We start from the raw sequence: 27050 nt of genomic DNA, 5'->3' as shown, positions 1-27050 counted from the left end.
CACAATTAAGAACTGCTTGGGTATTTTTATTTTGATGAAGCAACAGCAATAGGTTAGTACTTCTATGGAACATGAACAGCACAGAGTAAATATATCAGAGGTCTGATTTTTTATTACCCAGCCCTGAACCCAAAACATGATCAAGAACAAAGCTAAAGGCATACAGTAAATGGACAGTTAGCTTCTGCATACTTGCTGAAGATACCACTTGCTCAACTTGCTGCCTCCAAGATGAATATTATACAAAATATGCATTATTTATTATATCTATAGATTTAGAATGCTCTAAGAAAACAGAGAAATTGACTCAGAAATACATATATTGTAGTGTAGTCAGTTTTGGGGGAATTTTGTTTTTCATTTTTATGAAAACGTTTATTAAAAATTAGTAAATGAATTATCGTAATCTGGCCATATGGACTCAAATTAAATAAAAGTAAATGTTAAAAGAACAAGTATTCACAGTCCAATATTTTACAATAGAGCTTAAAAGAAAAACTTGAAAAAAAACTGTTTTAAAATATCAGGGTCTTACTTTTTTCCCTGTAGTAAATTGTTTCATGTTTATTACTGCATTGAAATACAGAATCATTACCTTAAATTGAGGAAGGAGCTCTGAGTGTGCACTTTTGAGAACAGGAGCTGACCACAGCAATTCTGCACATAATAGTTTGCTGTGGACTAGTCTGGATAATGTTTACTGCAAACTGGCTTTGAAGCTGCCAGAGGAAAGAGAACAGCAGTCTACACAGGACCTGCGGGTCTCCCACAGCAGATGCTGCTATCACTTTTACGGCCTTGGCCCTGCAGACAGCCCGGGGCAAAATTTCAAATTTACCATCAAACCTCAGCCACGAGCCCAGAAAAGCTGACAAAATGTCAGTGTCCCAGAGCTCAATTAGAGCAGCCTTTAAATGGAGCTAACCCAGATCAAATGAAATCACCAAAAGGTTCATGATTATCAGCCACATGAGGAACTTGCTTATAAAGCATACCGACCATGTCTCGTTATAATTTTATCATGTGTGAGGTACAATGTTTTTTTTTCTTGTTGTTTCTGCTGTTTTGTGCCACATTATTTGTCATTGTCTTGCGCAATACTCACATTGCTATCGTTATATGTGAGAAATCCTTGTTTTATTTTATGCAAAACGTTTGACAGTTCTTTAGCATTTGCAGGGTGGGCACTTAAGCAAGGCCATCTGTTTTAAATACAATGCACAATCTAAAGGTGAAATAATGTTTACATTTTGTTGTTTTTCATGATTTCTGTTCATTTCTGCCAATTTGTATTGTTCCTTACAACACCAAAGTCTTTAAACATATAGTAAACTAATTTTATTTTTAAGTAATTGTAACTGGTTATGTGTTTAAAGTCATATGCCTATATATTTTTATATGCCTAACTATTGTATTTAAAAGCATCCTATCTCGAAATATGTTATTGAAATCACATAATAATAAAGCAGTTAGAAAAAAGTATGGCCTATGGAAAATCTTGTTTGTGTCAGAACTCTCCTAGATTTCTCACTCAAGCTGCTCCAGTAATTAAAAAAACAGAAACATGCCGTTAAAGTTTCCTCGAGAGCTGATATAATTTATTATTATTTTGATTTTAGTACATTTTGCATCTTATTTCCTTTCTTCCAACAGAGGATTCTTGTCGCACAACGGTGCCATCTGCTGGCTTTACAACGGCTGTACACGTCTCAGACATTTTAACTACAGTACTGTATACGCAAATAAAACAGAGGAAAGCGGCTAATTAAATTACTATTATTATTATTTGCTAGTATTTATTACTCAATATTAACACATAAATGAACAACAAATATTTATGATTAGTTTAACAGTATTTGAAGAAGAAATAGGAGTTAATTCCACAATGAAAAGAGTAATCTGGTTTTGCTGCATAATATAATAAATACGACGACCTTAAGGTAATATTTTCATTGCATTTTTTTTGTTAGTCCTTCCCTCTGTCCACTTCGATTGGGTAATTTTGTTCGTCTCTGTATTATTATTGGTTAAACAGTCTTTCATTCACATGACATCATCGACAAAAGATTTACCTTTAAATGAAGTTGATTGGTTGGCTTGGGAAGATTTCTACTTCCAAATGGACAATTTTTATGTCAGTCCTTCCTATTCCCTACAACAGTTGGAAAAGGGAAACTGCACATGCTCAGTAATTCCGTGAGGAGAAAAAAAAATGCCTATCACCTAAGTGAGCGCTGTGACTCTGCCTTCGGTGTTTTTAATTTTTCAAAAATCAGATCGGTACTTAGGCCTGTTTCGTTTTAACGACGAATGCAAGAACATCCTATCGTCTGCCTGGAGACAATTCTCGTATTTTGAGAAAATGCCGGTAGGGAATCTCTTTCTTGTGATCGAAATCAGTTTATGTGTACATGATATAAGTCAGTTTAGCCGTGGTACCTCCCTTTCTCTATGGAATTGCCGTGTTGCTATGGCAGGCTGGTTTGTTAGCGGAGAGATATCTTGGGACAGTCTCGGCTTTATGCACGAACTGGATGGCGAAAATGTGCAAGAAAAGTACTGTATGTCCACGCTTCTTTACGCATTTACAGGAATAATCACCGTTCTTCCCGATTGAAGACATTTTTACGATTCTCCACTCAACCGGCTACAAATACCAATTCTCTTAAAATAATCTAATTCATGTCAGTGGGTCTGTTTAGTTAATTTAATACTTAAAATGTAGAGTATTGTTCATACCGTCTGTGATTTGTGTAATATTGTTGTTATATAATCATAGTAGGTTATACTGCTTCCTGCGTTTTTGTAAACAAGCCATGCAAATTAAAAACGCAAAGTCTGCATCGTCTGTTTTAATCAGGTTTAATCTCTTTCCACATACGGAAACTAGCTTATTTGTTTTATGCCTCGGTGAAATTTCTGTTTGAAGCAATTATTATAAACTGGTTGGTACAATAACCTTGGCGACAGGATGGAGACAGTTCAGTTTACAGCAGTGCGATGCTGGGCAGAGACATCATCAGATACATTACTAGGCCCATCTCCATATTTCTCCCTGTTGTAGTTAATATTATTGATAATTTGGATACAGGCTTCACTGCACACACTCATTCTGTCCTTAACATTGCAGAATGACAGCATCACCAGAACAGGGCGTCAGGCAACTATTTTAAAATTCAGTGCAAGATTTCACACTAGAATAGCAAATTTCATCAAGGTTTTAAGGTGCATTAGCCTTTTCTTCTCAAGGAAGGTAAAATTATTATTTTATAATATAGTATAGTTAGTTCTTAGAGGCCACTGGCAGAATTCATTTGTCCTGCTTGTAATTACCGTTTAATTTAGTACATGTACATGCTGTTTTTAATGAAGCATTGGAACACCCGTTTACAACGTGAAGGCGAATGATCTTTCACCATATTTTTTAGGTGTAGCTATCAAAAACAATTAAAAATATACAGTAAAACAATTTATAGTACACAATGGCCCCCACCCACAAACACGCATACTATACTCACACGAAGGGGATAAGTAGATAAACGAAGGTGAAGCTCAGTTAAAATACCTGTTGATGATTTTATCAAATAGAATTTAACTTTGGAGTTGCTTTAGTTACATTGTGGCGTTGTCCCTGTCTTTTTTTGCGTATACTTACAGAGCTCATGGATGTGGAGACACTTTTTCTGACATGTAGCGTAGTATTCTGTGAACATTGATGATGACTATGAGAGACCATGACTATGTCCTGGTACAACACTCGTGACCTTGTGCTTGGATGTTGTATTTATTAGGGGTTGGGCATAATATAATAAAGGACTGCCTAGTAGTAGTTAATGCTGCTGCTTCCAGGTTAAGTTCTAAAGTTGATTCCTCCCTTGGAAATCTGGATTGTGGTGTGCTCTTGGACTGTCACCAGGGGGCGCTGGTTTCCTGTCTTTACCCAAGGACTAGTTCTGGGCTTCTAAACTGTAACTTTCTTTGTGGCCCTACAGTAAGAGTGTGGAGTCCAGAGGGAGAGTGCAGTCTGTGAGCTCTTCGTCCCCCTCACACCCCCTGATTCTGTGATGGGCTTTGGCTTGTCGTAACCTTTACCAGAATTTGTGACTTTTGGTAATGAATGGGTAACATAATAAATAATAATACTTACACATATATAGTGCTTTTCTGGACACTTCACTCAAAGCGCTTTACAGGTAATAGGGACTCCCCTCCACCACCACCAATGTGAAGCCCCACCTGGATCATGCGACGGCAGTCATAGTGTTCCAGTATGCTCACCACATACACCAGCTAGCACCAGGAGGTGAACATAGTGATGAATAGATGGGGATTATTAGGCAGCCATTATTGATAAAAGCGAGGGTTAAATTTAGCCAAGGCTCCAGGATGACACCACTACTCTTTTAGAGAGATCCCCTGAGATTTTTAATGACTACAGATAATCAGGACCTCATTTTTACGTCTCATCTGAAAGATGGTGCTTTTTTACAGTGTAATCTTCCCATTACTATACTGGGACATTAGGACTCACACAGCCTGCAGGGTGAGCTCCCTACTGGTCCCACTAACACCTCCTTAGCAGCAACCCTATATATAGGCCAGGCTCACACCTGCTTAGCTTCAGTGGATTTCCCATTTGAGCTGCAGGGTAATATAGCTGCTGATTATAAGTTCATGAGTTCTTGAAGGTATTTACATACTTATGTATAGTACCTGTCCACTTAACATTCTCTTATTTCTACAGAGTAACAAGCTGGACAGACCTGAGAAATCGGAGGTCAGTGATAATGTCAAGGTGGTGGTGCGATGTCGACCAATCAACCAGAAAGAGAGAATGATGGGTCACAAGCAGGCTGTCACCGTGGACGAGATCCGTGGGACCATAACTGTCAATAAAATCGATTCTCCCAACGAACCTCCCAAAACCTTCACTTTTGACACAGTGTTTGGACCTGAAAGCAAGCAGCTTGACGTGTATAACTTAACCGCTCGGCCCATAATCGATTCAGTGTTAGAAGGATACAATGGTGAGTTGCCTTTGGAGCACAACGGTGACTTTAAAGAGCATCATGAATGTAAGAGGGTTTGTAGGCCTTGTGGGGCTCTTTATGACTTATTGATAAAGGAGTGCAAATAAAGTAAATTCAGGTTTGATTTGTTTTTTGCATTCGGATTTTCTAAGACAAATTTGGAAGTAAAATTTGAGGTGGGATGTATTGTACCGTTTTTGCTGGTTTGGGGATATGTAAGGGAGAGCGTTGGATGTTGTTTTCGATTTCTGATTAAAGCTTCTTATTTTTAGGTACAATATTTGCCTATGGGCAGACTGGAACTGGAAAGACCTTCACGATGGAAGGTGTGAGAGCAGTGCCTGAGCTCAGAGGAATCATACCAAATTCTTTCGCCCATGTTTTTGGCCACATTGCCAAAGCAGAAGGTGACACTAGGTGGGAAGCCTGAACAGTTCACTTTCTCAAACGTTTCAGATTTCAGAAGGCAAAGTTGGTAGGAGTGATGCATCCTTTTTTGTAGGCACTAATTTTATTTTATGTTTTTTGTAACCACTGTTTCTCCTTGCCAGTAGGATGTTTATTTTGCTTAAGTGGAAAAGGGAGTGTGGCAATAACACAGACGCGGAGAGTGTTTGAGCAATTCTCCATTACCCTGAGAACAAAAGGCAAACGAAAAAAATATTTTTATTTCCTCTTCAGGTTCCTGGTTAGAGTATCCTATCTGGAAATTTACAATGAAGAAGTGAAAGACCTGCTAGGAAAAGATCAGAATCAGAGACTGGAGGTGCGTTGAGATGTTATTTTTAGAGTAAAAAATTGTCAAGTGTCCTATTCAGATACTAAGTCTATTAAAAAATGAAATTGCTATTTTTGACGGTGAGATGTGGCTTTATTTTTGTTGCTGTCATTACATTGTTTGTTTGTTTGTTTGTTTGTTTGTTTGTTTGTTTGTTTGTTGCTCAGGTCAAGGAGAGGCCAGATGTTGGGGTGTACATTAAGGATTTGTCTGGATATGTAGTAAACAACGCGGATGATATGGACAGGATTATGACACTAGGACATAAGAACCGTAAGGATTTCCATTTATTTGTTTTATTAAATCACATTATTGTTATTGTTTCCGAAGACATGACAGACTAGGTGGGCCACACTTAGTGTAACACTTAGTAAACCGCTGTGAATGTTTTGGTATATTCTGAACAATAGTTAAAATGAAAATAACAGGTATTCTGTGAACTCTGATCAAAACTCTGTTTAACTTGGCAACATGAAATTAAAATGAGTGTTGACAAGGCAGCAGGGCGAACTCACTGAATGTAAGGGCATTTCATAAGTTGCTGTTTCAAAACTCCTCTGTTCAGGTTCTGTTGGAGCCACCAATATGAACGAGCACAGCTCTCGTTCCCATGCCATTTTTACAATCACAATTGAGTGCAGTGAGAAGGGAATTGATGGAAACCAACATGTGAGGATGGGAAAGCTACACCTTGTGGATCTCGCTGTGAGTACAGAACCAGTCACCATCCGAAACCCCCAACCACTTAAAAAAGAATGTATTGGAAACATAAAAAATAGTGTCAGGGCACATTTTGCTGCAGTTCAAGTCCTGTCATTTAAGTAAATTACATGTGTTAAATCAATGAATGTTCATACATGTGCATGTAACTCAGGAGTAACTTGTATGACTTAATATTATAAGCAAAGTGAAAGTGATTTTTCTTTCTTGTAAAAAGCTCTCATGTTTTCATCCTAGGGGTCAGAGAGACAAGGAAAAACTGGAGCTACAGGGCAGCGTCTAAAAGAGGCCACAAAAATCAACCTGTCCCTCTCCACTCTGGGCAATGTTATCTCTGCATTAGTGGATGGCAAGAGTACCCATGTGCCCTACAGGAACTCGAAACTCACCCGTCTGCTTCAAGACTCTCTGGGTGGAAACTCAAAGACCATGATGGTAATAGAACAGGGTGTCTTTTTGTGAGTGGGCTCAGGTATTTCATGGACCCTTTATGTTGTACAGAACTTTAGTTTCTTTTCTCATGCTCAGAAATGAACTGAAACCAGTTCATCATTTTACAGTCCCATGGAAAAAAATGGTAAAACAATTACCAATTGGAGAAATGGAGAAATAATTCCATATTTGACAGTTTTAACAATTGCAAAACTGTGCATCCTTAGTTTGCTTTTTTAATGTTCTCTTAATTTCCTCAAGTTATTTTACTATGCTTTTTCCCTGCCTCACTTTGCAGTGTGCAAACATTGGACCAGCTGACTATAATTATGATGAGACCATCAGCACTCTTCGATATGCTAACCGTGCCAAGAACATCAAGAATAAAGCCAGAATCAATGAGGATCCTAAGGATGCCTTGTTGCGCCAGTTCCAAAAGGAGATTGAAGACCTCAAGAAAAAACTGGAAGAAGGTATGGAATTTAAAGTACTGTTCGATAAACGTGCAAAGCTGCAGTTTATTGTAGAGTCCAAGCTTCATTACATATATAATACCTTAACACTAAAGGTGTGCAGTAGCTAGATGGCAGCCTAGAGCCATTAAAAGCTACATTTAATGTCTTGGAAATCACATTGTTTATCACAAGATTTACCAAGTTAAAAGGTTAAAGATATATATTTTTCTTGAAGGAATATACTAATGTAGTAACTAACCATATAAATAGTAAAAAAACTGAAGATTTCAAAGTGCTTCATCTTAAGTCTTTTCAGTACTTATGCTTTTGCTTATGAGGCATTCCTGGAAAGGTTTCAGTTTACTGTTGCCACCTTGTAGACTGATCTCTTTAAATCTCAGAAACTAAGCAACGTTGACTTGGTCAATAATAGGATTGGAGGCCTTGAAGAGGTTGCTGCTGTAAGTGGTGAATTCTTCCACCGCAGCTGGACCACGATTTCCAAAACTGATACCACGGTATGGTGATGGGGGGCCACTGCTGGAGGAGGTGAAGTCCTTTGAGTCTTTTAAATCGAGGCTCTGACTACTTTGTCATTGAAGATCCCACTGCACTGTTCAGAAAAGTGTACAGGTGTTACCTCTGGCATCCTGTGTGAATTCCTCTTTGGGCTTACACACACAAATTAATTAATTGGGTAAAGTAATTGGGTGACACAGTGATTAGCATAGTGCTGGGGTCCTGAGTTTAATTCTGGACCTGGGGTGATATCTAAGGGGAGTCTGTATATTCTCCCTGTGTTCGCATGGGTTCCCTCTCACAATCCAAAGATATACTGTACTTTGAGGAGGGATGGATGGTAACAAATTTTTCACTCTTTCACCTGAGCTGCTGCATAATCCCTTCTTTGCCTCACCCAGAGTGATGCCCCACATCAGTGGTGGATGAAGCCGGTCTCTTCCCATCTGTGAAGTGCTTTCTGATAAAAAAAAATGCTACACAGCTGCAGTTGTTCCTTTCTTTCGCCCGGGTTTTCGAGGGGGAACATTCTAAAACTGTGAGAAGTAAATAATGCATAAGTGTGTGAATTTTTAGAGTATGTTTCTCATCATCCAGGGGAAGAGATTTCCGGCTCTGAAGGCAGCGGGTCAGACGAAATGGAAGATGAAGATGGAGAAGTAGGGGAGGGGGGAGAGAAAAGAAGGAAGCGGAGAGGTATGTATGCATTGGAACACTCTGCCTCCCCAAAGTCACTGAATGTTGGTGCCGATGCATGTTTACATGGTTCTATGACATAGTTAAACGTGGGTGTTTCTAATTCCTTGCATAGCATTTTCTGTAATGTAATTTGCATAGTAGATAACCCAGAGATTTTGCTGAAAAGAGAAGGGACTGGAACACAGGCCGCTTCAACAATGCAGCGGTTTATCATTTCCTTTGCGTTCACGCAGTCGATTTTTAGGATATCACAACATCTGCCTTACAGATATTTTTGTCAACTCTGTCATTTTTATTTTGTATGTTCCTTATCGGGTTTGCGCTTGGAGGGTTAGAATTTCATCTTTTGCGGTACCTCCGGGTACAATTTTAAGATGGCTAAATATTTTAATCCGAGAATCACTTAGTGTGCTGAATTAAAGGCAGATTGTTTCACTGTCCAAAATATTGTGGAACAAGCCTGTTGCAGTACATTTAGGACCGTAAAAGACCACCGTACCTAATTAAAACCTTGTCTTCGTAAAAAGGCTTACTTGTCCTAACCATTTTATTGTTTAAGAATACTTTTAACTTCCAGAGTGGTTTATATAGAAAGGAATTCTTTCAACTTAGGCTTTATTAAAACATTTGCTCTTAAATTGTCACTGACTTCAAAAAAACTATTTTGTTGTAAAATAAGTCTCATAATAACCACAATAATGTAATATATAGGCAGATTAGATGCAACCCCAGTTATCAACATTTTTTGCAAAATTTTTGTTTTGCAAAGTAGCTGTTGATAATTTGATTGAACACTAGCTTTTTTATGCTTTTCTTAAAAGCTTTCTTGTATTTGTATGTGTTTTTCCAAAGTTGTTGTTCTCCTTAAAATGTTACTATGTACTGTATTTAAAAAATCATGCCTTCAGCCAATACAAATCATTTGTCAAGATATTTGCGAAAAAGCATGTCCTCAAAAATAAAACTCTTTGAATATGAAATAGGTATACCTGAAATGCAATATTTTGAGAGTAATGAAGTACAGTATACTTCACAGTGTCAATCACTGTGTTTGGTAACTGATTATAGATTAACTTTAATGTTGAATGAATGGTCTAAATTATTCCAATTATTAAAATACAGTATTGGTCATAATTAGGGGAAAAAAATCAATTGAAGCCTATCTGATGCACTGCACCAGGAGGTCTTAGGGCTGCTTTTACTTGTCTAACTTTGCCCTAGGTCAGGATTCCTATGTTACTGTAGGTCACCCGCGAGGTAAGGTGTAGCCAATATGAGTGTTGTGATGCTGGACCTCGCTATTTCAGAAGCCAATTTCCCCTAGAAAAGAGTTTGGCACATAGAGGTTGTCTTGAGATGAAATGGGGTGTATGAGTTAGGAAATGTAACCGATGGAAAAACGCCAAGAAGGAACCACATGTGGCATTGTACACAAATTGCTTCAGCTGGAGCCTGCCCTGTGGGTAGGTGGAGAGTGTCATTTTCCAGAGCTAAATGATGAGCACTGTTCCAGACTTTCTGGGGTCTACCCATCATTCTGCTTTTTGCCCTGTCCTGTCTTGGGTTTGCTGTGGAGCTTGTCTCTCTCTTTTGCAGGCAGTAGCAGCAGCAGTAGCTCAGACTCCGCCTGTTCTGTTATACAGAACTCTCTGCAGAAATCCCATACTAGTGAGTGGGAGCTGTTTCAAAAGACACCCAACTCCTCTTTAGTCCCCCTACCCACCCCTTTCTGCTTTGGTCATCTTTTAAAACAGAGGCTCTTCCTGTCTTATTTTGCTCCCTAAAAACAAGATGAAACAACAGCTGAAAAGAAGAATCAAATTGCATGCATTTTTCCTTCTTCATCGCATTTAATGCATGCACCTGTCATGCGTGTGTAATGTACAGTATGTTCTTCATTTAAGTCATTGTAAATGTTTAATTTCTCATCTTTTTTACAGTATTTGATCAACAGGAGAGACAAGAAAAGTTTTTTAAATTTAGTCAATTATCTCCATTGAAAGAAGGGAAATTAATTTCTGCAGTTTGAATATGATGCAAAACTGTTACCAGTGTAATTTAATCTGGTATGGAACATACATTTCGTAATAGCATGTCATAACGCGAAGGCTAAGCAGCCTTCTTTTACGAAATGAAAGTAAAAAATGTCTTTGTCCTCGGACATTGTTTTTCACCAACCATCTTTTCATTTTCTGTGGAAACGTCTGGAACACTACACAGTTGTGTAGCATCGGTAGTATACTAGAGTGTAATTGTGCTTTGTAATTTATTTATTCCTCCATGTCGAACATCCCTCTATTAAAAAAAAAAAGTGATTTCTTATATTTCAAGTTTAGGCCTCTTGTTGACTTTTTGAATATGAGTAGTTTGAGAAACTTATTACAAAAGGTCTGTTTAACTCCTTATTTAACAAACTGCTGCATCATTTTGAATGGGCCATTTCATTGTCTCTCATTTGGTTTCTGGTTCATGCTTATGTTTTCCCCCTTTTCGCGCTTCAAACATGCAGCTTTTGAAATTATCTTGGCTTTTGAATTCAACAAGTAATGTTGTTTCTTCTTTCTCCTTTCTTGATGCAAATGCTGCCTCTCTGACTTGCTAATTTCTACTTCTTAATGCAAGACCAAACAGGTTGGTTTCATAAACTTTTTTTACCCCATTATTCTAATAGTATTTAAACTTATGTCAGTTAGTAGTAGTGGTCCTAGATGTCCAAATGGTTAGTAGTGAATGAGTGTTTACGTCTTGTGTTTGTACACAGATTCTTCATTTATGTTTTCATTCCAGAATGTAGCCTTTTCATTTCTTGCAGTGAAGTGTGTTTGGATTTAATTAAGTTAAAAGATGCCAATATCTTACAAAAAATATCTAACTTAGAGAATTGGAAATTTCCAGGAACTGGAACAGAAACTGGTATTTCTTATCTGGTGCAGAGATTGTGGTGACATTTACTGTATAACTTGAGTTGTTTTTTAAAACTTGTCTAATCCTTATCATTTGTACCGTACTTATTTGATAGATGCGTATTTGGTTTAGAATGCATTTCCATACCTAAATTATTAGATGTCTTAATAGGCAACATAATAGGTCAATGTCAGCATAAATGAAAAATGGTGCAAAACAAATTTTGAAGGGTTGAACATTTGCAGAAAAGTAATTAATCCTGTCTTAATTATCCTGGCAGAACACCTACGTTATTTAATTTGTTTTTTTTGTCCTCCACTGGCCTTGGGATTTTAAATAATTTTAAGCTGCTGTTGATAATATCTTCTGTTAATTCCAGGCCACTCAAATGAACATTTTCCATTATTCAAGTCTTGGTTTGCTTTCAGGAAAAAAGAAGGTCTCTCCTGATAAGATGGTAGAGATGCAAGCCAAGATTGAGGAGGAAAAAAAGGCTCTTGAAGCCAAACTGGACATGGAGGAGGAAGAGAGGAACAAGGCCAGAGCCGAGCTGGAGAAAAGAGAAAAAGACCTATTGAAAGCCCAGTAAGGGTTGATTTTTGCATCTTGGTTCTTGCTAGAGCGTTGTGCACAGAAGATTTGTGTGAAGAACACCCTGTTTATACCTAGGCATTAAGTTAACTAACATAAGATCAGTGCTTTAAAAGCCAGAGCAGTCACATTCCTTCACCTACTCTTGTTGTATTTTCTACAGTAATGGAAAGATTTATCTCTATAATATACATAATGTGCAATTACTATGAGGTGCTGTTTAGGCCATTATTCAAACTTTACCTCTCACATACACACAAATTGCTCTCACATACACACAAAAAGCTCTCGCATTCACTAGTTTTATCTCGCACATACACCTAAAACACACCTTCGCAATGTGAACGTGAGAGGCAAAACTAGTGAATGTGAATGGGTTTTATGTGTATGTGCCCAGTAAAACTAGTGGATGTGAGACCGTTTTCTGTGTATATGAGAGCAATTTGTGTGTGTGTGTATGAGAGTTTGAATAATGGCCTAAACGTCACCTCATAGCTTCAGATCATATTTTTTTACATTTGCCAAAAAGATAAACTCACTTGAAGAACTTCAGCTTTGAAACAGAGTAATTGCTTTATGACTGTGAAGTCTTGATCAGATTAAGGCTTAAATGTATCGGTTAACCACGTGGCATGCATGGTTGTGTGTAGAAATAGTTGCCTCACATCTTTACTTTTGCTGTTTCCTATTAAAGGCAAGAGCATCACCTCCTATTGGAGAAGCTTTCTGCTCTGGAGAAGAAGGTGATAGTTGGAGGAGTAGATCTTCTGGCTAAAGCAGAAGAACAGGAGAAGCTGCTGGAAGAGTCCAACAATGAACTGGAAGAGAGACGCAAAAGAGCTGAGCAGCTGCGCAGAGAGCTGGAGGAAAAAGAGGTGATGGGGAGGTTCCACACCAAGTGGTGGCCAGGCTCAACTGGCTCGACTCTGGGGACTGCTCCTTTACTTGTGTTGTATAAGGCCCAAAGCTTATCATAATTCAGAACGGTAATTACATATAAACAGTTCAGCTCCTTTTATTTATATATGAAATCACTGTGCTCCTGAGTGACTCAACCAGCAGCATTTGGTATGGCAGAAGAATCCCAAATTCCTAAATCTCTAAACCAAAAAAGAAGCATTCTGAAATTACGTTAATGCTTGTCTACATTTTATAACAAAGCATTTCCGACCTGTGCATGTTCTTGTGAATTCATATTGACATGTTAATTGTTCATGTGAACAAGCATTTTGAGCAGCAGATTTATATGCATCTTGCTAACATGTGCTAAGGAAACACATCTGTGAAGTATGTTAATTTTTGCAGGAGTGGCCAATATTGATTGAATCAGAGTAGTTTGTATCAGTTGGAGTAGGCACAGGAATTGTCTTTTTTTTATTTCCACTGCTTCAAAACAGCAAGAACGCCTTGATATTGAAGAGAAGTACACAAGCTTACAAGAAGAAGCTCAAGGAAAGACGAAGAAATTGAAGAAAGTTTGGACAATGTTGATGGCTGCCAAGTCAGAAGTAAGCTACTTAAAAAAAATCATAAATTCATTTTATTTTAAGGTTGTCTTTTTCCTAAGGACTCAGAAATATGGTCACTTGCATCTGCTGAGCAAAAGTGCTTTAAAAGTAACCCTGGCTTTAGGAACCAGTGTGCACCTGCAATGTTTTATATACTGAGGCAATACTGGCATCAGTAAATATACGTCCCTTTTTTCTTTCAGATGGCTGACCTACAGCAGGAGCACCAAAGGGAAATAGAGGGACTGTTGGAAAATATCAGACAACTTAGCCGTGAACTTCGTCTGCAGATGCTGATTATTGACAACTTCATTCCCCAAGATTATCAGGTAAACTCCATTGCCCTCTTTGTACTCATTTACAGTACATGAAAAGGTTCTTGTCATTTTAAGACTGTATGTATTTTACTCTTATTAGGCAATGTTGAGTTTTTGCTTAGTTGCTGCATTTGATTTGCTCATCGTGAATATCCTGGATAGGCTTGTATAACCATGTAAATTACTTGAATCAGTGATATTCTGGCTGATTAGAGGTATCTTTTGTGGTTATGAACTGAAGGGAAATGCATATGTGTTTATCAGATTGAGGGAATCTTTAAAAGTAAATAATGTTAAAATAGATGCAAGTGGATAAATGTGATCCATTGTCAGCTTTTTCCTTTCTAGGAGATGATTGAAAACTATGTGCATTGGAATGAGGATATTGGGGAATGGCAATTGGTAAGTACACTTCTGTGTTTTTATGCCACAAACGATAAAAAGATTAAGGACTTACCTATGTCATTGGTCTGTGCCTTGTAAACATCTGTTACAGGGGAAGAGGGGGTTCTGGTTTTGGTAAGAGGATGTGCTATGTCTTTATCAACCCACCATGTAATCACAAATGCTGTTTTTGTTATAGAAATGTGTTGCCTACACTGGGAATAATATGAGAAAACAAACGCCTGTACCAGACAAAAAAGAAAAAGATGTAAGTAAAACAGGATTATGCCGTGTTGTGTAAAGCATGATCACGTCCCACCTATACAAACACTGAATATCTTTGCCGTTTCATTCTTGAACACAGCCATTCGAGGTTGACCTGTCCCATGTGTATTTGGCTTACACCGAAGAAAGCCTGAGACAGTCTTTGATGAAACTGGAGAGACCCAGAACTTCAAAAAGTGGAAGGTCACGCCCTAAGACTGGCAGGAGGTAAATTAGGTTACTAATTATGTGAAAGCAGGCGTTGTCCAGGTATTATACCCAATGGGAATTGTTCTAAACGTATGGTTTTTATCCTGAGTGACAGCTGTCACTGAATTAAAAAAAAAAACCTTTCAATTTCTATGTGGAAAACTTGAAAGAAAACATCTACTATCTATTTTTTTAATTGTTTTTGGAGGGAAGTTTGGAGTGATAGATTTACACAAAGAAGTGTGAAATTACACAAAGAAGTTGAGTTACTCAATATTTCTTATCTGTAATGTGATATCAATAGGCTCTGCAGTTCTTTTTAAACAAAAACTTGATTCTAATACAGTTTTGGGAAATGATACTACTAGAGTAGAGATTAGGCCTCTGGACTGCAGGCAGGTGTGCCTTAAACAAGGTTTTTCACTCAAACCGCTGTAATAAATGCCCTGTTATAGAAATGGGTCTTCCCATTTAAAAGATTATCCTTGTAAATGAAAATTATTTTCTCAATGGAGAACCTTGCACCACCCCGGCAAGCGGACAAATCTGCTCTGTCAAAAAGCCAGCCTCTCTCCATGTGGGATCTGAACGCTTTTGAGACTGCTTGGAAATAACACCACCACAACAGTCTTATCTTGCCTTATGAGACCTGTTACACATGGTTAAGGTTACTCACAGTCGAAAATTGTTTCTTGATGCAACTGCCAAATAAAACAGTTGCCTAGGTACAATAGTGTAAGCTTGCAGTTTGTCAGAAATAATGAGCATTTCATTAAAAGAGGGGTTGTTGACCTTTCATTTCTTTTGTTGCAGGAAAAGGTCTTCAAAACCTGAAGCTGCAATTGATTCTCTTCTGCAATAAAGGCAGCAGAAATGGCGTGATGAAATCCACAACACTACAATCCAGAATGTTTCAAAAGGAAGAGTGAATGGTTTTAAGTACCTTGACAGTATTCTATAGAAATGAAAGGTGTGTTACATTGTTGGACAATAAAAAAAAAATCTTACCCATTAAGGTGACCAGTGAATATTTCTAAAATAAATTAAACAAATCTGAATTGTCTTAAGTAATAATGCAGTATTGCTTGTCCTCATTTAGGAATCATTCACATATACTGTAGATTTGATTGAAATTGTAAAGAGGAACTTGCTGAAGTAGTAATTAGCTCCCTGTGCTAAACAGAATATAATCTGTGCATATTGGTGTCTTGTGACTATTAAATACACTTGAATTAGGCAGTGTCACTTGTCTCTAACATTGCATATGTATATGACTGTAGTTTTGAGCCTATTAGCAGATGCATTAAATATCAAATTATTTGCTATAAACTATTTTGCAAAGGCAATACTTTTTACATACTTGCAGAAATAAAACAAACTTGATTCTGAAGAATTCCTGAAATACTGTTATAAACTTTCACGTTTATTTACTAGGAGAGTAACTGACAGGAGGCAGGACTTTGTTGCCATACTGTATATAGAACTGTTTCATATTTTCCTTATACGATTTAGCATACACTATCATTTTAATTGTGCTGTCCTTGACAAAAGAAATCTATAGCATTTGTGAATGGTGGTGCTTCTGCAGTTATCAGCATTAAATGTATTAGAAGTTAAAACTTTTTTCTAATCTTTACAGTAAGTGATATGCACTAGGTATTCTCTGGGATAGTTTTAAGAAAACCTTGCATGCATAGCCCTTTACACTTCTGTTTCAGTTGTAACACTAACCGTTATTTCTTGTTTTTATTTTATGTAATTACCAGTGGTTTTCTGTAGTCTTAAAAAAAAACTAACTTTATTTTATATGTTGACATTGTTTACATTTCTGTGTACCATTTCCTCCTGGATGCTCTATAATTTATTAAATTATTTTATACAGTCCCAAAACATCATCCTGGACTTAGCCTTTTATTTTAGTTTCAGAAGCCATCTTATACACAACAGAAAACAATAACATTACGTGACATCAGCATAACCTTGGGTTAGATGCCCTCTTTCTTAAATATGAGGTTTTCACATTGTTAAATGTGCTTTTTGCAAAGTTTTTACAGTGAAGGGGAAATATTGAATGTGATGATTTATGTGCTTTGAAAGGTTTCATTTAATTGTGAAACACTCAATGTACATAAAGAACACAATACTGAACATACATATATAACATTTTAACGAATATATAAAAACAAGATTAATTTTTGACATTTTATAGATGCCCAGCATTTCCTCTCTGACCTAATATTCATTGGTTTAGGAAGAATTTCACCTTATCTTCAAGGTGGAATTTGGGACAACAAATTATTACAGAGAAAAGCATTTTTTACATATTGGCAGGGATACATTTCCTAATGTGATGTGATAATTCTTTACACTTATGTAGCGCTTTTCTGGACACTCCACTCAAAGTGCTTTACAGGTAATGGGGATAGTGCCAAAGTGCACCAGTACGCTCACCACCCACCAGCTGTCAGAGGGGAGGAGAACAGAGTGATGAAGGTAATTCATAGATGGGGATTATTAGGAGGCCATGATGGGTAAAGATCAATGGGAAATTTGGCCAGAACACCAGGGTAGTACCCCTACTTTTTTTTAAAAAACAACCTGGGATTTTTAATGACCATAAAGAGTCAGCACCTCAGTTTCACATCTCATCCAAAGGACAGCACCTTTTTACAGTGTAGTGTTCCTGTCACTATACTGGGGCATTAGGACCCATACAGACCAAAGGGTAGGACTAGCACCTCTTCCAGCAGCAACCTTAGTTTTTCTCAGGAGATCTCTCATCCAGGCACTGACCAGGCTCACACCCACTTAGCTTTAGTGTGTTATGAGTTGTAGGGTGATATGGCTCCTTTTAAAGAGTTCTCAATACTTTGACCATTAATACAGCCAGAGGAAGCAAAGAGCAGTTCACAGGAGATTTAGATATGTCCGGTGGTGATGGACTTGGCCTGTGGATGAGCACAGCAGGCAAGTGAGCCTCATTCTAGAACAATGAATCGCAGTCTAGCATTATCAACAAGGAGAATCATGATGTCCTAACCCTCTTCGTTGGAGAAATGATTCCTGGGCATATGGATGAAGCAGCAGAACCTCAAAGGGCTCCTATGCAAAAATGCAGAAAAATAAATATAGCATTTTTTAGTTCCTAAATTGTATCATTAAATCATCTGAAGTTACTGATAAAAGCAAGATGGCTCACATATGAAGGGTGGATCATAGTTAAAACATTAACATTTATAGATGCAAGATAAGAAGAATAAAATATTTGAAAGTTTCGAGTAATTATTTGGATAAGTGTTATACAAGAGTCATTCAGAAATACATCACCCAATTCACTTACTGTTCACTTATGTGCAAGACAGTCCTAAAAATGAGCAAACCCTCATATGCAGCAATGCCAAATGACAATAAATGGTATCTGGTGGCTCTGTGGCTCAGGATCTGCGCCTGTGGCTGGAAGGTTGGCGGTTAGAAACCCACAGCTGGCAAAGGAATCCTCTGTTGGGCCCCTGAGCAAGGCCCTTAACCCCAACTGCTCCAGGGATGCCATATAAATGGCTGACCCTGGGCTCTGACCCCAAGCCTCTCTAACTGTCTGGCCCATGGAGAGCAAGTCGAGGTATGTGAAAACACCAGTTCCTTATACAAGAAATTATATATGGCCAATAAAGTGATCTTATATAATGAAGGAGAGTAGTTTTCAGTGTTTTAGAACAGTGGGATTGCAAAGAACATAGCCTTTATAGATGTTTTGGCTTAAAGGAGATCACCATTGCACAAAGAATTTGAAATATAAGAATTATTTACACTTATATAGTGCTTTTTTTAGATACTGCGAGCACTTTTTGTACCCCCATTGTTCACAACAATATATTGTCCTGCTCTTCACCACAAATGCTGTGTCATTCAGAGGGGTCTCCATGAGACCTTGATTCAATGCTAAAAAAAGGACTTAACTCCTCTGATGGCATGAAGGTGTCCTGATTTTCACCAAGCTTAGGGTTCAATGGGAAAATCATCTCCTATCCCCAGTCAACTCACTAATGTGATGACTTAGTTCTTATTCAACTTCTGCATTCACTAGTCATTCTCTATTTTTATACATGAGCTCTCTAAAAACATGCAGAGTTAAAAATTTGTTTTAATGCTCCATATGAGTATTTATTTCTTCATTGGTATATTAGTGCTAGACATTCACATACAAAACTATGATGGGTGAAGCATAAACTTTTGAAATGTCTGCCACTAAACACAAACTATGACATAACAATTTCAAGTTCATTTATGACATGTCTTGTTTGTTAGATTTATTGCTTTGTTGGTACAAAATGGCTGAAGATAGGCACTAGAATTGCCAAACTTAACCTTAGAATTTAAAGTGTTGGCATCTTGAATTTCAAGCTGACATTGTTGGACCTCAGCTCAGCTGTGTGGTAGGTTAACAAGTGGCTTCAGGTCAAAGGATCTATTTCTGTGTGAATGATTCTAGTTGGTATATTCCACTATTTCATTTACTCAAACCAGTCAAACCTTTAACATCTGGTGTAAGAAACCTGACCTCTTTCAAAAACAAGTACTAGAATTCAGACAGATAACTATTGTGCGGTCCATTGATGAGCACTTGAAGTTTAATACAAAAGTAATGCTCCTTCACTTGCTTAAACAGCTGTATGTTGTAGCTCGGCGCTGAAGTATGCAGATTGTTAGTTCAACTGAATTAACTAGAGTAAGAGAAAAAGTTTAGACTCGGCGTGCAATCCAATTTTGTTTGGGAGAAAAGAGACTCCCGTAGCTAACAGCAAGTTGGATGATAAACTTTTTAAATGTTATGATGATATTACTGATCAGTGATCCTCATTTGTTATTTACATTTGCAGAAGGAAAACATTGACATCAACTGTTCAGAGGAGGTTGTGTAAAGCTGGCTTCAAAGGTCCAGTCTTAGTAGTTTTTTGCCCAGGCAAGTCTCTTCTTCTTATTCTGCACTCTTAACAATGATTTATTTGCATGAATTCTTCCTGGTAGGCCAGCTTCACTCAACCTCCTCTGAGCAGTTGATGTTGAAATTTCTGTACTTCTAGTTGCATCAGCTTCAGCTTGTATTTCAGGAGTAGTCAGTAGCCGGTTTTGCAGAGTTGTGACTCTAATGAACGTATTCTCTGATTCTCTGAACTTTTTCAGTCCTCATGAGTGCCAGTTTCTTCAGATCGTTTGATAGTCTTGGCCGCAGCAGTTACTGACACTTGCAAAGTTCTGGCAATTTGTCTTAAAGATTGACCTTCATTTCTTAAAGTAATTATAGACTGTTTTTTTTCCTTGTTTAACTGAGCAAATTTTGCCATGTTCATTCAGGAATTACAAACTTTTGCCCATGCTCCCTCACCTGTTTACCGATAATTGGTGACAAAAGGTAAATGAGTTAACATGCTAGTTAACTGTGAGAACATCTGACAAAGACAATTTTAAACTTCTTTTTTCAAGGAGGTGTACTCAAACCTTTGACAGGTATTAGTATTTCTTGTATTTTTGCACATGTAATATCAATTTTTTGATGAAAGGAGAAAACTGAATCAATGACTGCAACAAAATTGTTTAAATAAAGTCTTGCTTAATTAAATTGTTACAATATCGTAATAAGTATTTTTTCCTTCATAAGAACAAAGCCTTGTATGCCTGTTTTAAGACTCAATATACAGATATATGTTGTGGTGTGTTGCTTCTTTGCACTTATTACAATTTGAATCACAAACCTCAGAAATGACTTTTTACATCAGTTCAGTCTAATCAGATTGCATGCCAATGTCTGACTAAAAACACACAGTCAGCATATTACAGTAGGGGTGCTTTCAACTGTCAGTTAAGACAACTTACTGAATTTGCAATGAAAGAAGGATAAAAACAAATGCATCAAAGCTGTTTTTTTTCTTTTGAAACTATGAATCATGATTTGTTTTGTTTTGTACATTTTAAGCAATGCATTTGCAATACTTCTCAACTGATTTCAAAATCTTTTAAACAGAATGTTTGATTTTCTGTTGTGTATTAGAACATAAGAAATGTTACAAGTTAGTTCTGGGTAAGAGCCGCTTGAGCAAAATCTCAGTACTGGTGATGTATTAACACATAGGCCTGATAAGCCTCTTGATAGAAGGCTGTGGTGATGTTCTGCCATTCTTTATTTGCGACCAGCTAGGAAGTGCTGGCCAGTTGCATCCTGTTGATGGCACAGGTGACCTGGTGCCAAAGATACTATTTGGGACTTGATTCAGGAAAAAAAATGTCCATGGCAAGAATTTGTTTTCTTGAAGTCATGCCATTCGATCTTAGCTCTGTGTAGCTTTGGAATTTTCCTGCTAGAAAATTGTCACTTCTGGGTTGGCATGCAGGAATGGCAAATTGCAGGTATGTTGGCTCAAGGACTTTCTCCATGAATCACTGACCTGTAAGGTCATGCTCAATCTGCATCAAAGGAGACTCCTTCCTTCACATTTCGGGGGGCCCATGGGCTGTCTTCAACAGCCAGTTCACTTAAAGTTCACCATGATGTCTTCACACATTTTGTCTTCCATCAGGTCCATCAAAGACAAAGACTCCTCTCTCTGCAGTCAGCCCTGCTGGTAGAGAAGATGGAGATATTTTTCTTAAACTTTCAACATGATGTGCTTACTCAAGCGTTGTAATCCCCTAGGGGAATTTTGTTTTACAAGTCCAGCGCAGCAATAAAATAAAAACCAATACCACTAACAGAGGTTAGGACAGCAGTGTTTAAGGAGATAACTATTTTATGTTATTTAAGAAGCAGGGGGTGAAATGGTGGCTCTGTGGCTAAGGATCTGTGCCTGTGGCTGGAAGGTTGCTGGTTCAAATCCTGCAGCTGGCAGAGGAATCCTACTCTGTTGGGCTCCTGAGCAAGGCTCTTAACCCCAACTGCTGCAAGGGTGCTGTACAATGGCTTCTCTCCCTGTCTGCATGTTTCATGGAAGTATGGGAAAAGATGAATTCCTAATGCAAGAAATTGTATATGGCTGATAAAGGGATCTTATCTATCTCTATAAAAGATTTAATGAATCTATACCTATGGGCACAGAGGTATCTCCCAAATAGTAGAACCATAGTGTAAATTCACAGTAGTAGGGGTGTGTTAAACACTTCATAATAATTTTATTCTTTTTAAGATCCCTGTGCTTGTAGAGGGCATTTAGGCTGATTTGACTTACCCCAATGATGTTGCTGCTTATCTTCACTATCTTCGCTTTTCCCCAACTTATTAGACCATACAGTATGTTAAAACACTTGTAACCCTGAACAAGTTTTTTTTCATGGCAGATAATGAACTGCAGTCATTCTGCATAATTGTTGACTCTTTGCTTACCAAGACATGGTCTATCCCTCACTGAATTAGTCTCATGGTTTCCCCAGTCTAGTGTGGTAATTGTTTTCGATACTGTAGAAAAACGTTTCCTGGCACTTTACTTAAATCACAATAGGTACAGTCATGCTGAGAACAATCAAGTGATTTTCGTTACTCATACAGAGTATGGTCATATCTTTCACTATTCTTGCATTAATTAAAATTGTATGTTTAAAAGATCATTATTATTATGATACTCAAGTATCGAGGCACCTTTTTTACAAAATCCCATGACTTGAGAGCGGTATTTTGCTATCCTCAGGAACAGTATAAAGGAACAACTCACCTATTCACATTTTAAAAGGTTAATCATTTTTTAAATTCTAATACTGTAACTAAATTTTACACTTAATACTGTTGTCTAGAACTTGAAATGGATTAACCATCTGTACATGAAGCAGATGTTGTTGACTTGTTGATATATTGTTTTCTTGTTTGCTTTTCCTCATTTTTAAAAGATGGGATTTGCAGCCAAGAAAATATTTTTTATTAATAGCTCTCATAAACCAGACTTCATCACCTTAAATTTGAAGCAATTGTTTGTCTACTAAATTGTAAAAAAGGAAATCTAAGCCAGTGGAGAAAAACAATGAACATAAAAGAGAATTTATTATTTATATATTAATTTAGTAGCTAATAAATAGGAGAAATTATTTATATGCGTATAATTTCTTCTGCTTTAAATACTGTAACATGAACATGAATGAGTGTTCTCTGGAATGCACCTAAAAAGCTGTATTATCATTATAATAGTTGAAGGACCTATTGGTCCACTGTTTCAAATGTAATGGGTATATTAATATCTATCATACCTATAAAATTTTCAAAAATGAAAATCAACAGAGCATACAATTCAAAGTTGTTTTTTCAAAGGACATAAATCATTTTATTGTTTTTTTATAAATAGACACATTTTAAAATGCTTTAAATAAAATAACTTTTTTATAAATAAAACAATATCAGAATAAATAAATACAGATCATATGCAATTCATAATAGCAGCCTTTTCCAGTCTTAATTTGGTTTAGAATTGATTTTCTGGATGCAGTCCTTCATCTTATTTAGAAGCGCATGAAGTTGTACCTGGTCACCATTGTCATCAATTTTACAATTTCCCTGAAACAGACAAATATTTGAAATAAGCATTATGTTGATATATGTGAAAAATCAGAACAATGCATGCATACAATCTAAGACATGTTGCAAAATAGTTTACATGATATAGTATATCTTAAATTACAGATGGATATCTTTTTCTTCATGTACATATTGCAATCTTTTGCTTTATCCTCACAGCTATATGAACAGCCTTTTCTGAGTTTCTAGGTGTTGTCAAAACCCACAATTTGTAGTATATAGTCTAGTACTATTGCAGTTGTTTCAGAACATAACCAATTTTTTAGAATATTAATACATATTCTCCAGACATATTGTGTTATGGCTTCATATTAGACATTCACCACCTTAGGGATGAGTTTAGCATATAAACACAGTTTACCTTATGATGTGACATCTGCTTAATCGGTAAATTGTACTCATCCAGTAACCTCATGAGTACTCCATCCGTTGCAAATTCAGTGTGCTCTAATGACTTCAGAGCTTTCTGAATTTGACAGAAGAATGTGGGCTGCAAAATAATAATACCAAAAATACTGATTAAATTTACAGGTATAATCTCAACAGCCAGCTGGAACTTGAATTTCTGGCACCCAAAGGTTGTTAAGATGTGCAGCTTTTAAAGAAGCTCAGATTTAAAGGAGACCTTCTATAGTACCATACAGTATGTATTTTACTATTTCTTTAACCCATCTTATGTGTTTTTAATATTTAAATCAATGTTTCACAACCAGGAGGCTAGGTGGATTCCCAGAAAGAAACAAAAATCTTTCTGCTCCAAAAAGTCCAGCAGGAATTTGCAAAATTCAGACTTTCACACTGTGACTTTGGTGGATCTCCAGACCAGTCATTCAGCTATGGTTATTTTGTGATAGCTAACACTGTATAAATTATGTATTTCTACGATCATATGCTAAAAAAATACTCAACGGGTCCTTACCTCACATGTTTTCTTCACGTCCACTACAAATTTCTCCTTTATTTTCTAGAAAGAAAAATAGAAAGTTGTAAAAGGTTAAGGTACAGCTATTATAAAACATTTCATAGGCATACACTTAGACTGGTGAGAAAAAAAAGTCTTGCAGCTTCACATTTCAATGAGGTCTATATTCTTGGAATGATTGTTGATTACCACTTAATTAATGAAAAATTATTTATACGCCCTTTGAAAGCCTAAAACAGGGCCCTCACAGGGCTAAAGCTCATCCTGATACATTACACTAAAACATCTTAAGTACTGTATTCGATGGTGGTCCATTACAAGTACTACTTCCTTTACTGTAGCCCTTCTGCTTTATTTGTTAAAAAATTGTTAAAACCTGTAACAAAGCAGATTCTGGGTTATATATAGGTTATGGGCTCAATGAAATGAAAGAATGAGACCTTTTAAAACAGTTCTAAAAGGTGACACCCTAGACTCAGAGAATATCAGCAACAGGATTAACTGGAGTTCGGTTATCACAGCTTGTCTTACTGTACCTGAGACAGTGTATTATTCAGTTGCGTTAGATGTTTTATCATCTCCTCCAGCACTCTTCTCCCCTTGTGTTCTGGCATCTTGGAAGTAGGGGCACTGCTGATGAGTGCAACCAGCATGGATAGGATCACCAGGCTCTTCATCCCTTTAAACATGATGCTGCGGTTCAGCTCCGGCTGAGAGAAGAAATCACACCTATCCACTACTACTCTACTGGAGGAGCGAGTTTGTGAATGGTAGCTGCAGGTGTTCTTGGAAATATATATAGGGCTCACAACCACTGCTGAAAGTTAACGTCATTTTTTTTCCCCAAAAGCAAAAAATCTCAAGTTGCTGACTCATAAACCATATTTTTAGCACGGATCCTCTGTGGTATGTGAAGAAATAAAAGCCAAATTGAAAGGAAATTGAAAAGAAATCTTAATCTTGGTTTAGATTGCTAAGTGATTGTTTCGTCAGAGGCAGAATTCTACAACATAAGAGATAGTTGGTACGCTCCACCCCATAAGACAAGTTATCATAGCGAAGAAGGAAAGACCATATAAGCAATACCAATTACTGTCAGTAAAAAAAAGTGCAGTCTTTCATGCAGGAAATGGTGCCAGTGAACTTACTTTCACATTTATATGAATATACAAATTATTTTCTGAATACATTTTCATAAATTTCATAATTAGTTAAAATCAGTATTGTATTTTTAGACATTTTGCTGTGATGTCCCCAAATTTTCCGTATTAGCAACCATATTTGGTTTAGTCTTCAATACTGCTGTTCTATGAATTGAAAGATTTGCTCATGATTATACATTTACTTTTAAAGGCCCTCTTAGCAGGATGCCTATGCCCATTGTAATGTGTGTCTCATTGTTGTACTGTATGTTGGAGAAGATGGGTTTTCAGCATCTGATTCTGGTTTTAGTTCACACCAAAATCTCAATGAGTCTTCAGAAATGGTAGTGGAGTTGTTTTACTTACCCAGTGTGGGGTCTTTCATTTCATGTTGGATGTAGACACCCAGATCAGTCTTTGACTTGCCCAATTCAATTAAATTCAACTTTTTTGTCATTAAACTTACACAGGTGCATAGTATAATGAAAAGTGTTTCTCATTAGTCACTCAGGTGCAGTATATAAATAGGACAGAAGATAAGACAATAGACAGTTACACAATAGCAATAACAGTAACATGTAATAACATAACATAAATAACATGTAATCAAGTAATCAAAACAGTGCAAAATTCCGCAAACAGAGAAAATATAACAGGACAAAAACAGTGCAAGGTAATTCTTGGAACAGTGCAAAAATAGTATGGTTAAAAATAGTATGGTTAATTAATAAATATTAAATATTATTATGCCTGTTACAGTTTTACTGGGCTATCGAGGGGACAGTACAATTTCAGCTTACATGTGTGTGTGGTGGTGTAGGAGAACAGTCGTTGTGGGTACAGGAAGATGTTAGGAGAGATCATAATATGGTGGGAGGGAGTGGGGGCGTCACCACCTTGACAGCTCTGGGGAAGAAGCTATTTTGGAGTCTAGTTGTGTGCGACTGGAGTGACCGGAACCTTCTGCCAGATGGTAGGGGTAGGGTTATGACTGGGGTGAGTGGGGTCAGAAATAATTTTGGTGGCTTTTTTCAGACTCCTGGTGTTGTATATTTCCTGGATGGATGGTAAGGCACTGCCGATGATGTGTTGGGCAGTTTTGACCACCTGCTGCGGTGCCTTATGGTAGGATGCAGTGCAGTTGCCATACCAGACTGTGATGCAGCTGGTCAGTATGCTCTCCACCGTACATCTGTAGAAGTTGGTGAGGATCAGTGGATGTACAGGTACGTGTATTTTCTACTAATGTAGAAAATCAACTAATCAACTAATGTTTTGTGCACAGTACAGTATGTCTGAAATACTCTCACAGATGTACATTGGGGTGCTCTGCTCAAAACCTTGCTTCATTGCTGAAGATGGTTTGGCTCCACTCCTGGCAAGTCCACCTGAGGCACTGCTCCAGCACACTGATGGCACAAAGGTGTCTCATCACCTGTGCCCTTTCACTAAATGCTTCAAGTGAAAAAGTCACTTAGGTGAATCATGGTCAGTTATGAAAGATCAGTTTACCAAATTTAGGCCAAAAATGAATTATTAAAAACCAAAATCTGTATATGTGATTTCTCTTAAACAAATTCATGCATAAATAGTGATACATCTTTTTGACGTTTACGTAAAATTCATG

The 27050-nt window shown here is 37.2% G+C and overlaps 2 protein-coding genes across 3 annotated transcripts; one reads left to right on the top strand and one right to left on the bottom strand.

Moving 5' to 3' along the window:
- Window positions 1-2098: 2098 nt before the first annotated feature.
- kif3a (kinesin family member 3A) lies at window positions 2099-16706 on the top strand. 2 transcript variants are annotated; one of them, XM_088603967.1, is made up of 19 exons: window positions 2099-2368; window positions 4745-5027; window positions 5303-5447; window positions 5712-5796; window positions 5976-6081; window positions 6374-6513; window positions 6766-6963; window positions 7259-7433; window positions 8532-8630; window positions 10230-10301; window positions 11256-11264; window positions 11966-12122; window positions 12823-13003; window positions 13526-13636; window positions 13840-13965; window positions 14302-14355; window positions 14537-14605; window positions 14702-14829; window positions 15625-16706. In XM_088603967.1, the coding sequence occupies exons 1-19, from the start codon at window positions 2363-2365 to the stop codon at window positions 15671-15673; spliced, it is 2193 nt and encodes a 730-aa protein (XP_088460093.1). In that variant the 5' UTR covers window positions 2099-2362; the 3' UTR covers window positions 15674-16706. The 2 variants fall into 2 exon arrangements, with proteins under 2 accessions (XP_088460093.1, XP_088460092.1); XM_088603966.1 differs by lacking the exons at window positions 10230-10301; window positions 11256-11264 and having other exon boundaries at window positions 2101-2368.
- A 6361-nt stretch (window positions 16707-23067) lies between these two features.
- Window positions 23068-25192, bottom strand: LOC148650304 (uncharacterized). Its single transcript, XM_088602311.1, has 4 exons — window positions 24818-25192; window positions 24279-24323; window positions 23721-23849; window positions 23068-23338 (listed from the first exon to the last, which is right to left on the bottom strand). The coding sequence occupies exons 1-4, from the start codon at window positions 24968-24970 to the stop codon at window positions 23237-23239; spliced, it is 429 nt and encodes a 142-aa protein (XP_088458437.1). The 5' UTR covers window positions 24971-25192; the 3' UTR covers window positions 23068-23236.
- Between the last annotated feature and the right edge of the window lie 1858 nt (window positions 25193-27050).

Source organism: Lepisosteus platostomus, chromosome 13 (assembly GCF_059453375.1).
Source record: "Lepisosteus platostomus isolate fLepPlt1 chromosome 13, fLepPlt1.hap1, whole genome shotgun sequence".
Taxonomy (NCBI): domain Eukaryota; kingdom Metazoa; phylum Chordata; class Actinopteri; order Semionotiformes; family Lepisosteidae; genus Lepisosteus; species Lepisosteus platostomus.
The sequence above is the reverse complement of the archived record's forward strand: the minus strand, read 5'-3'. Positions and strand labels throughout refer to the sequence as shown.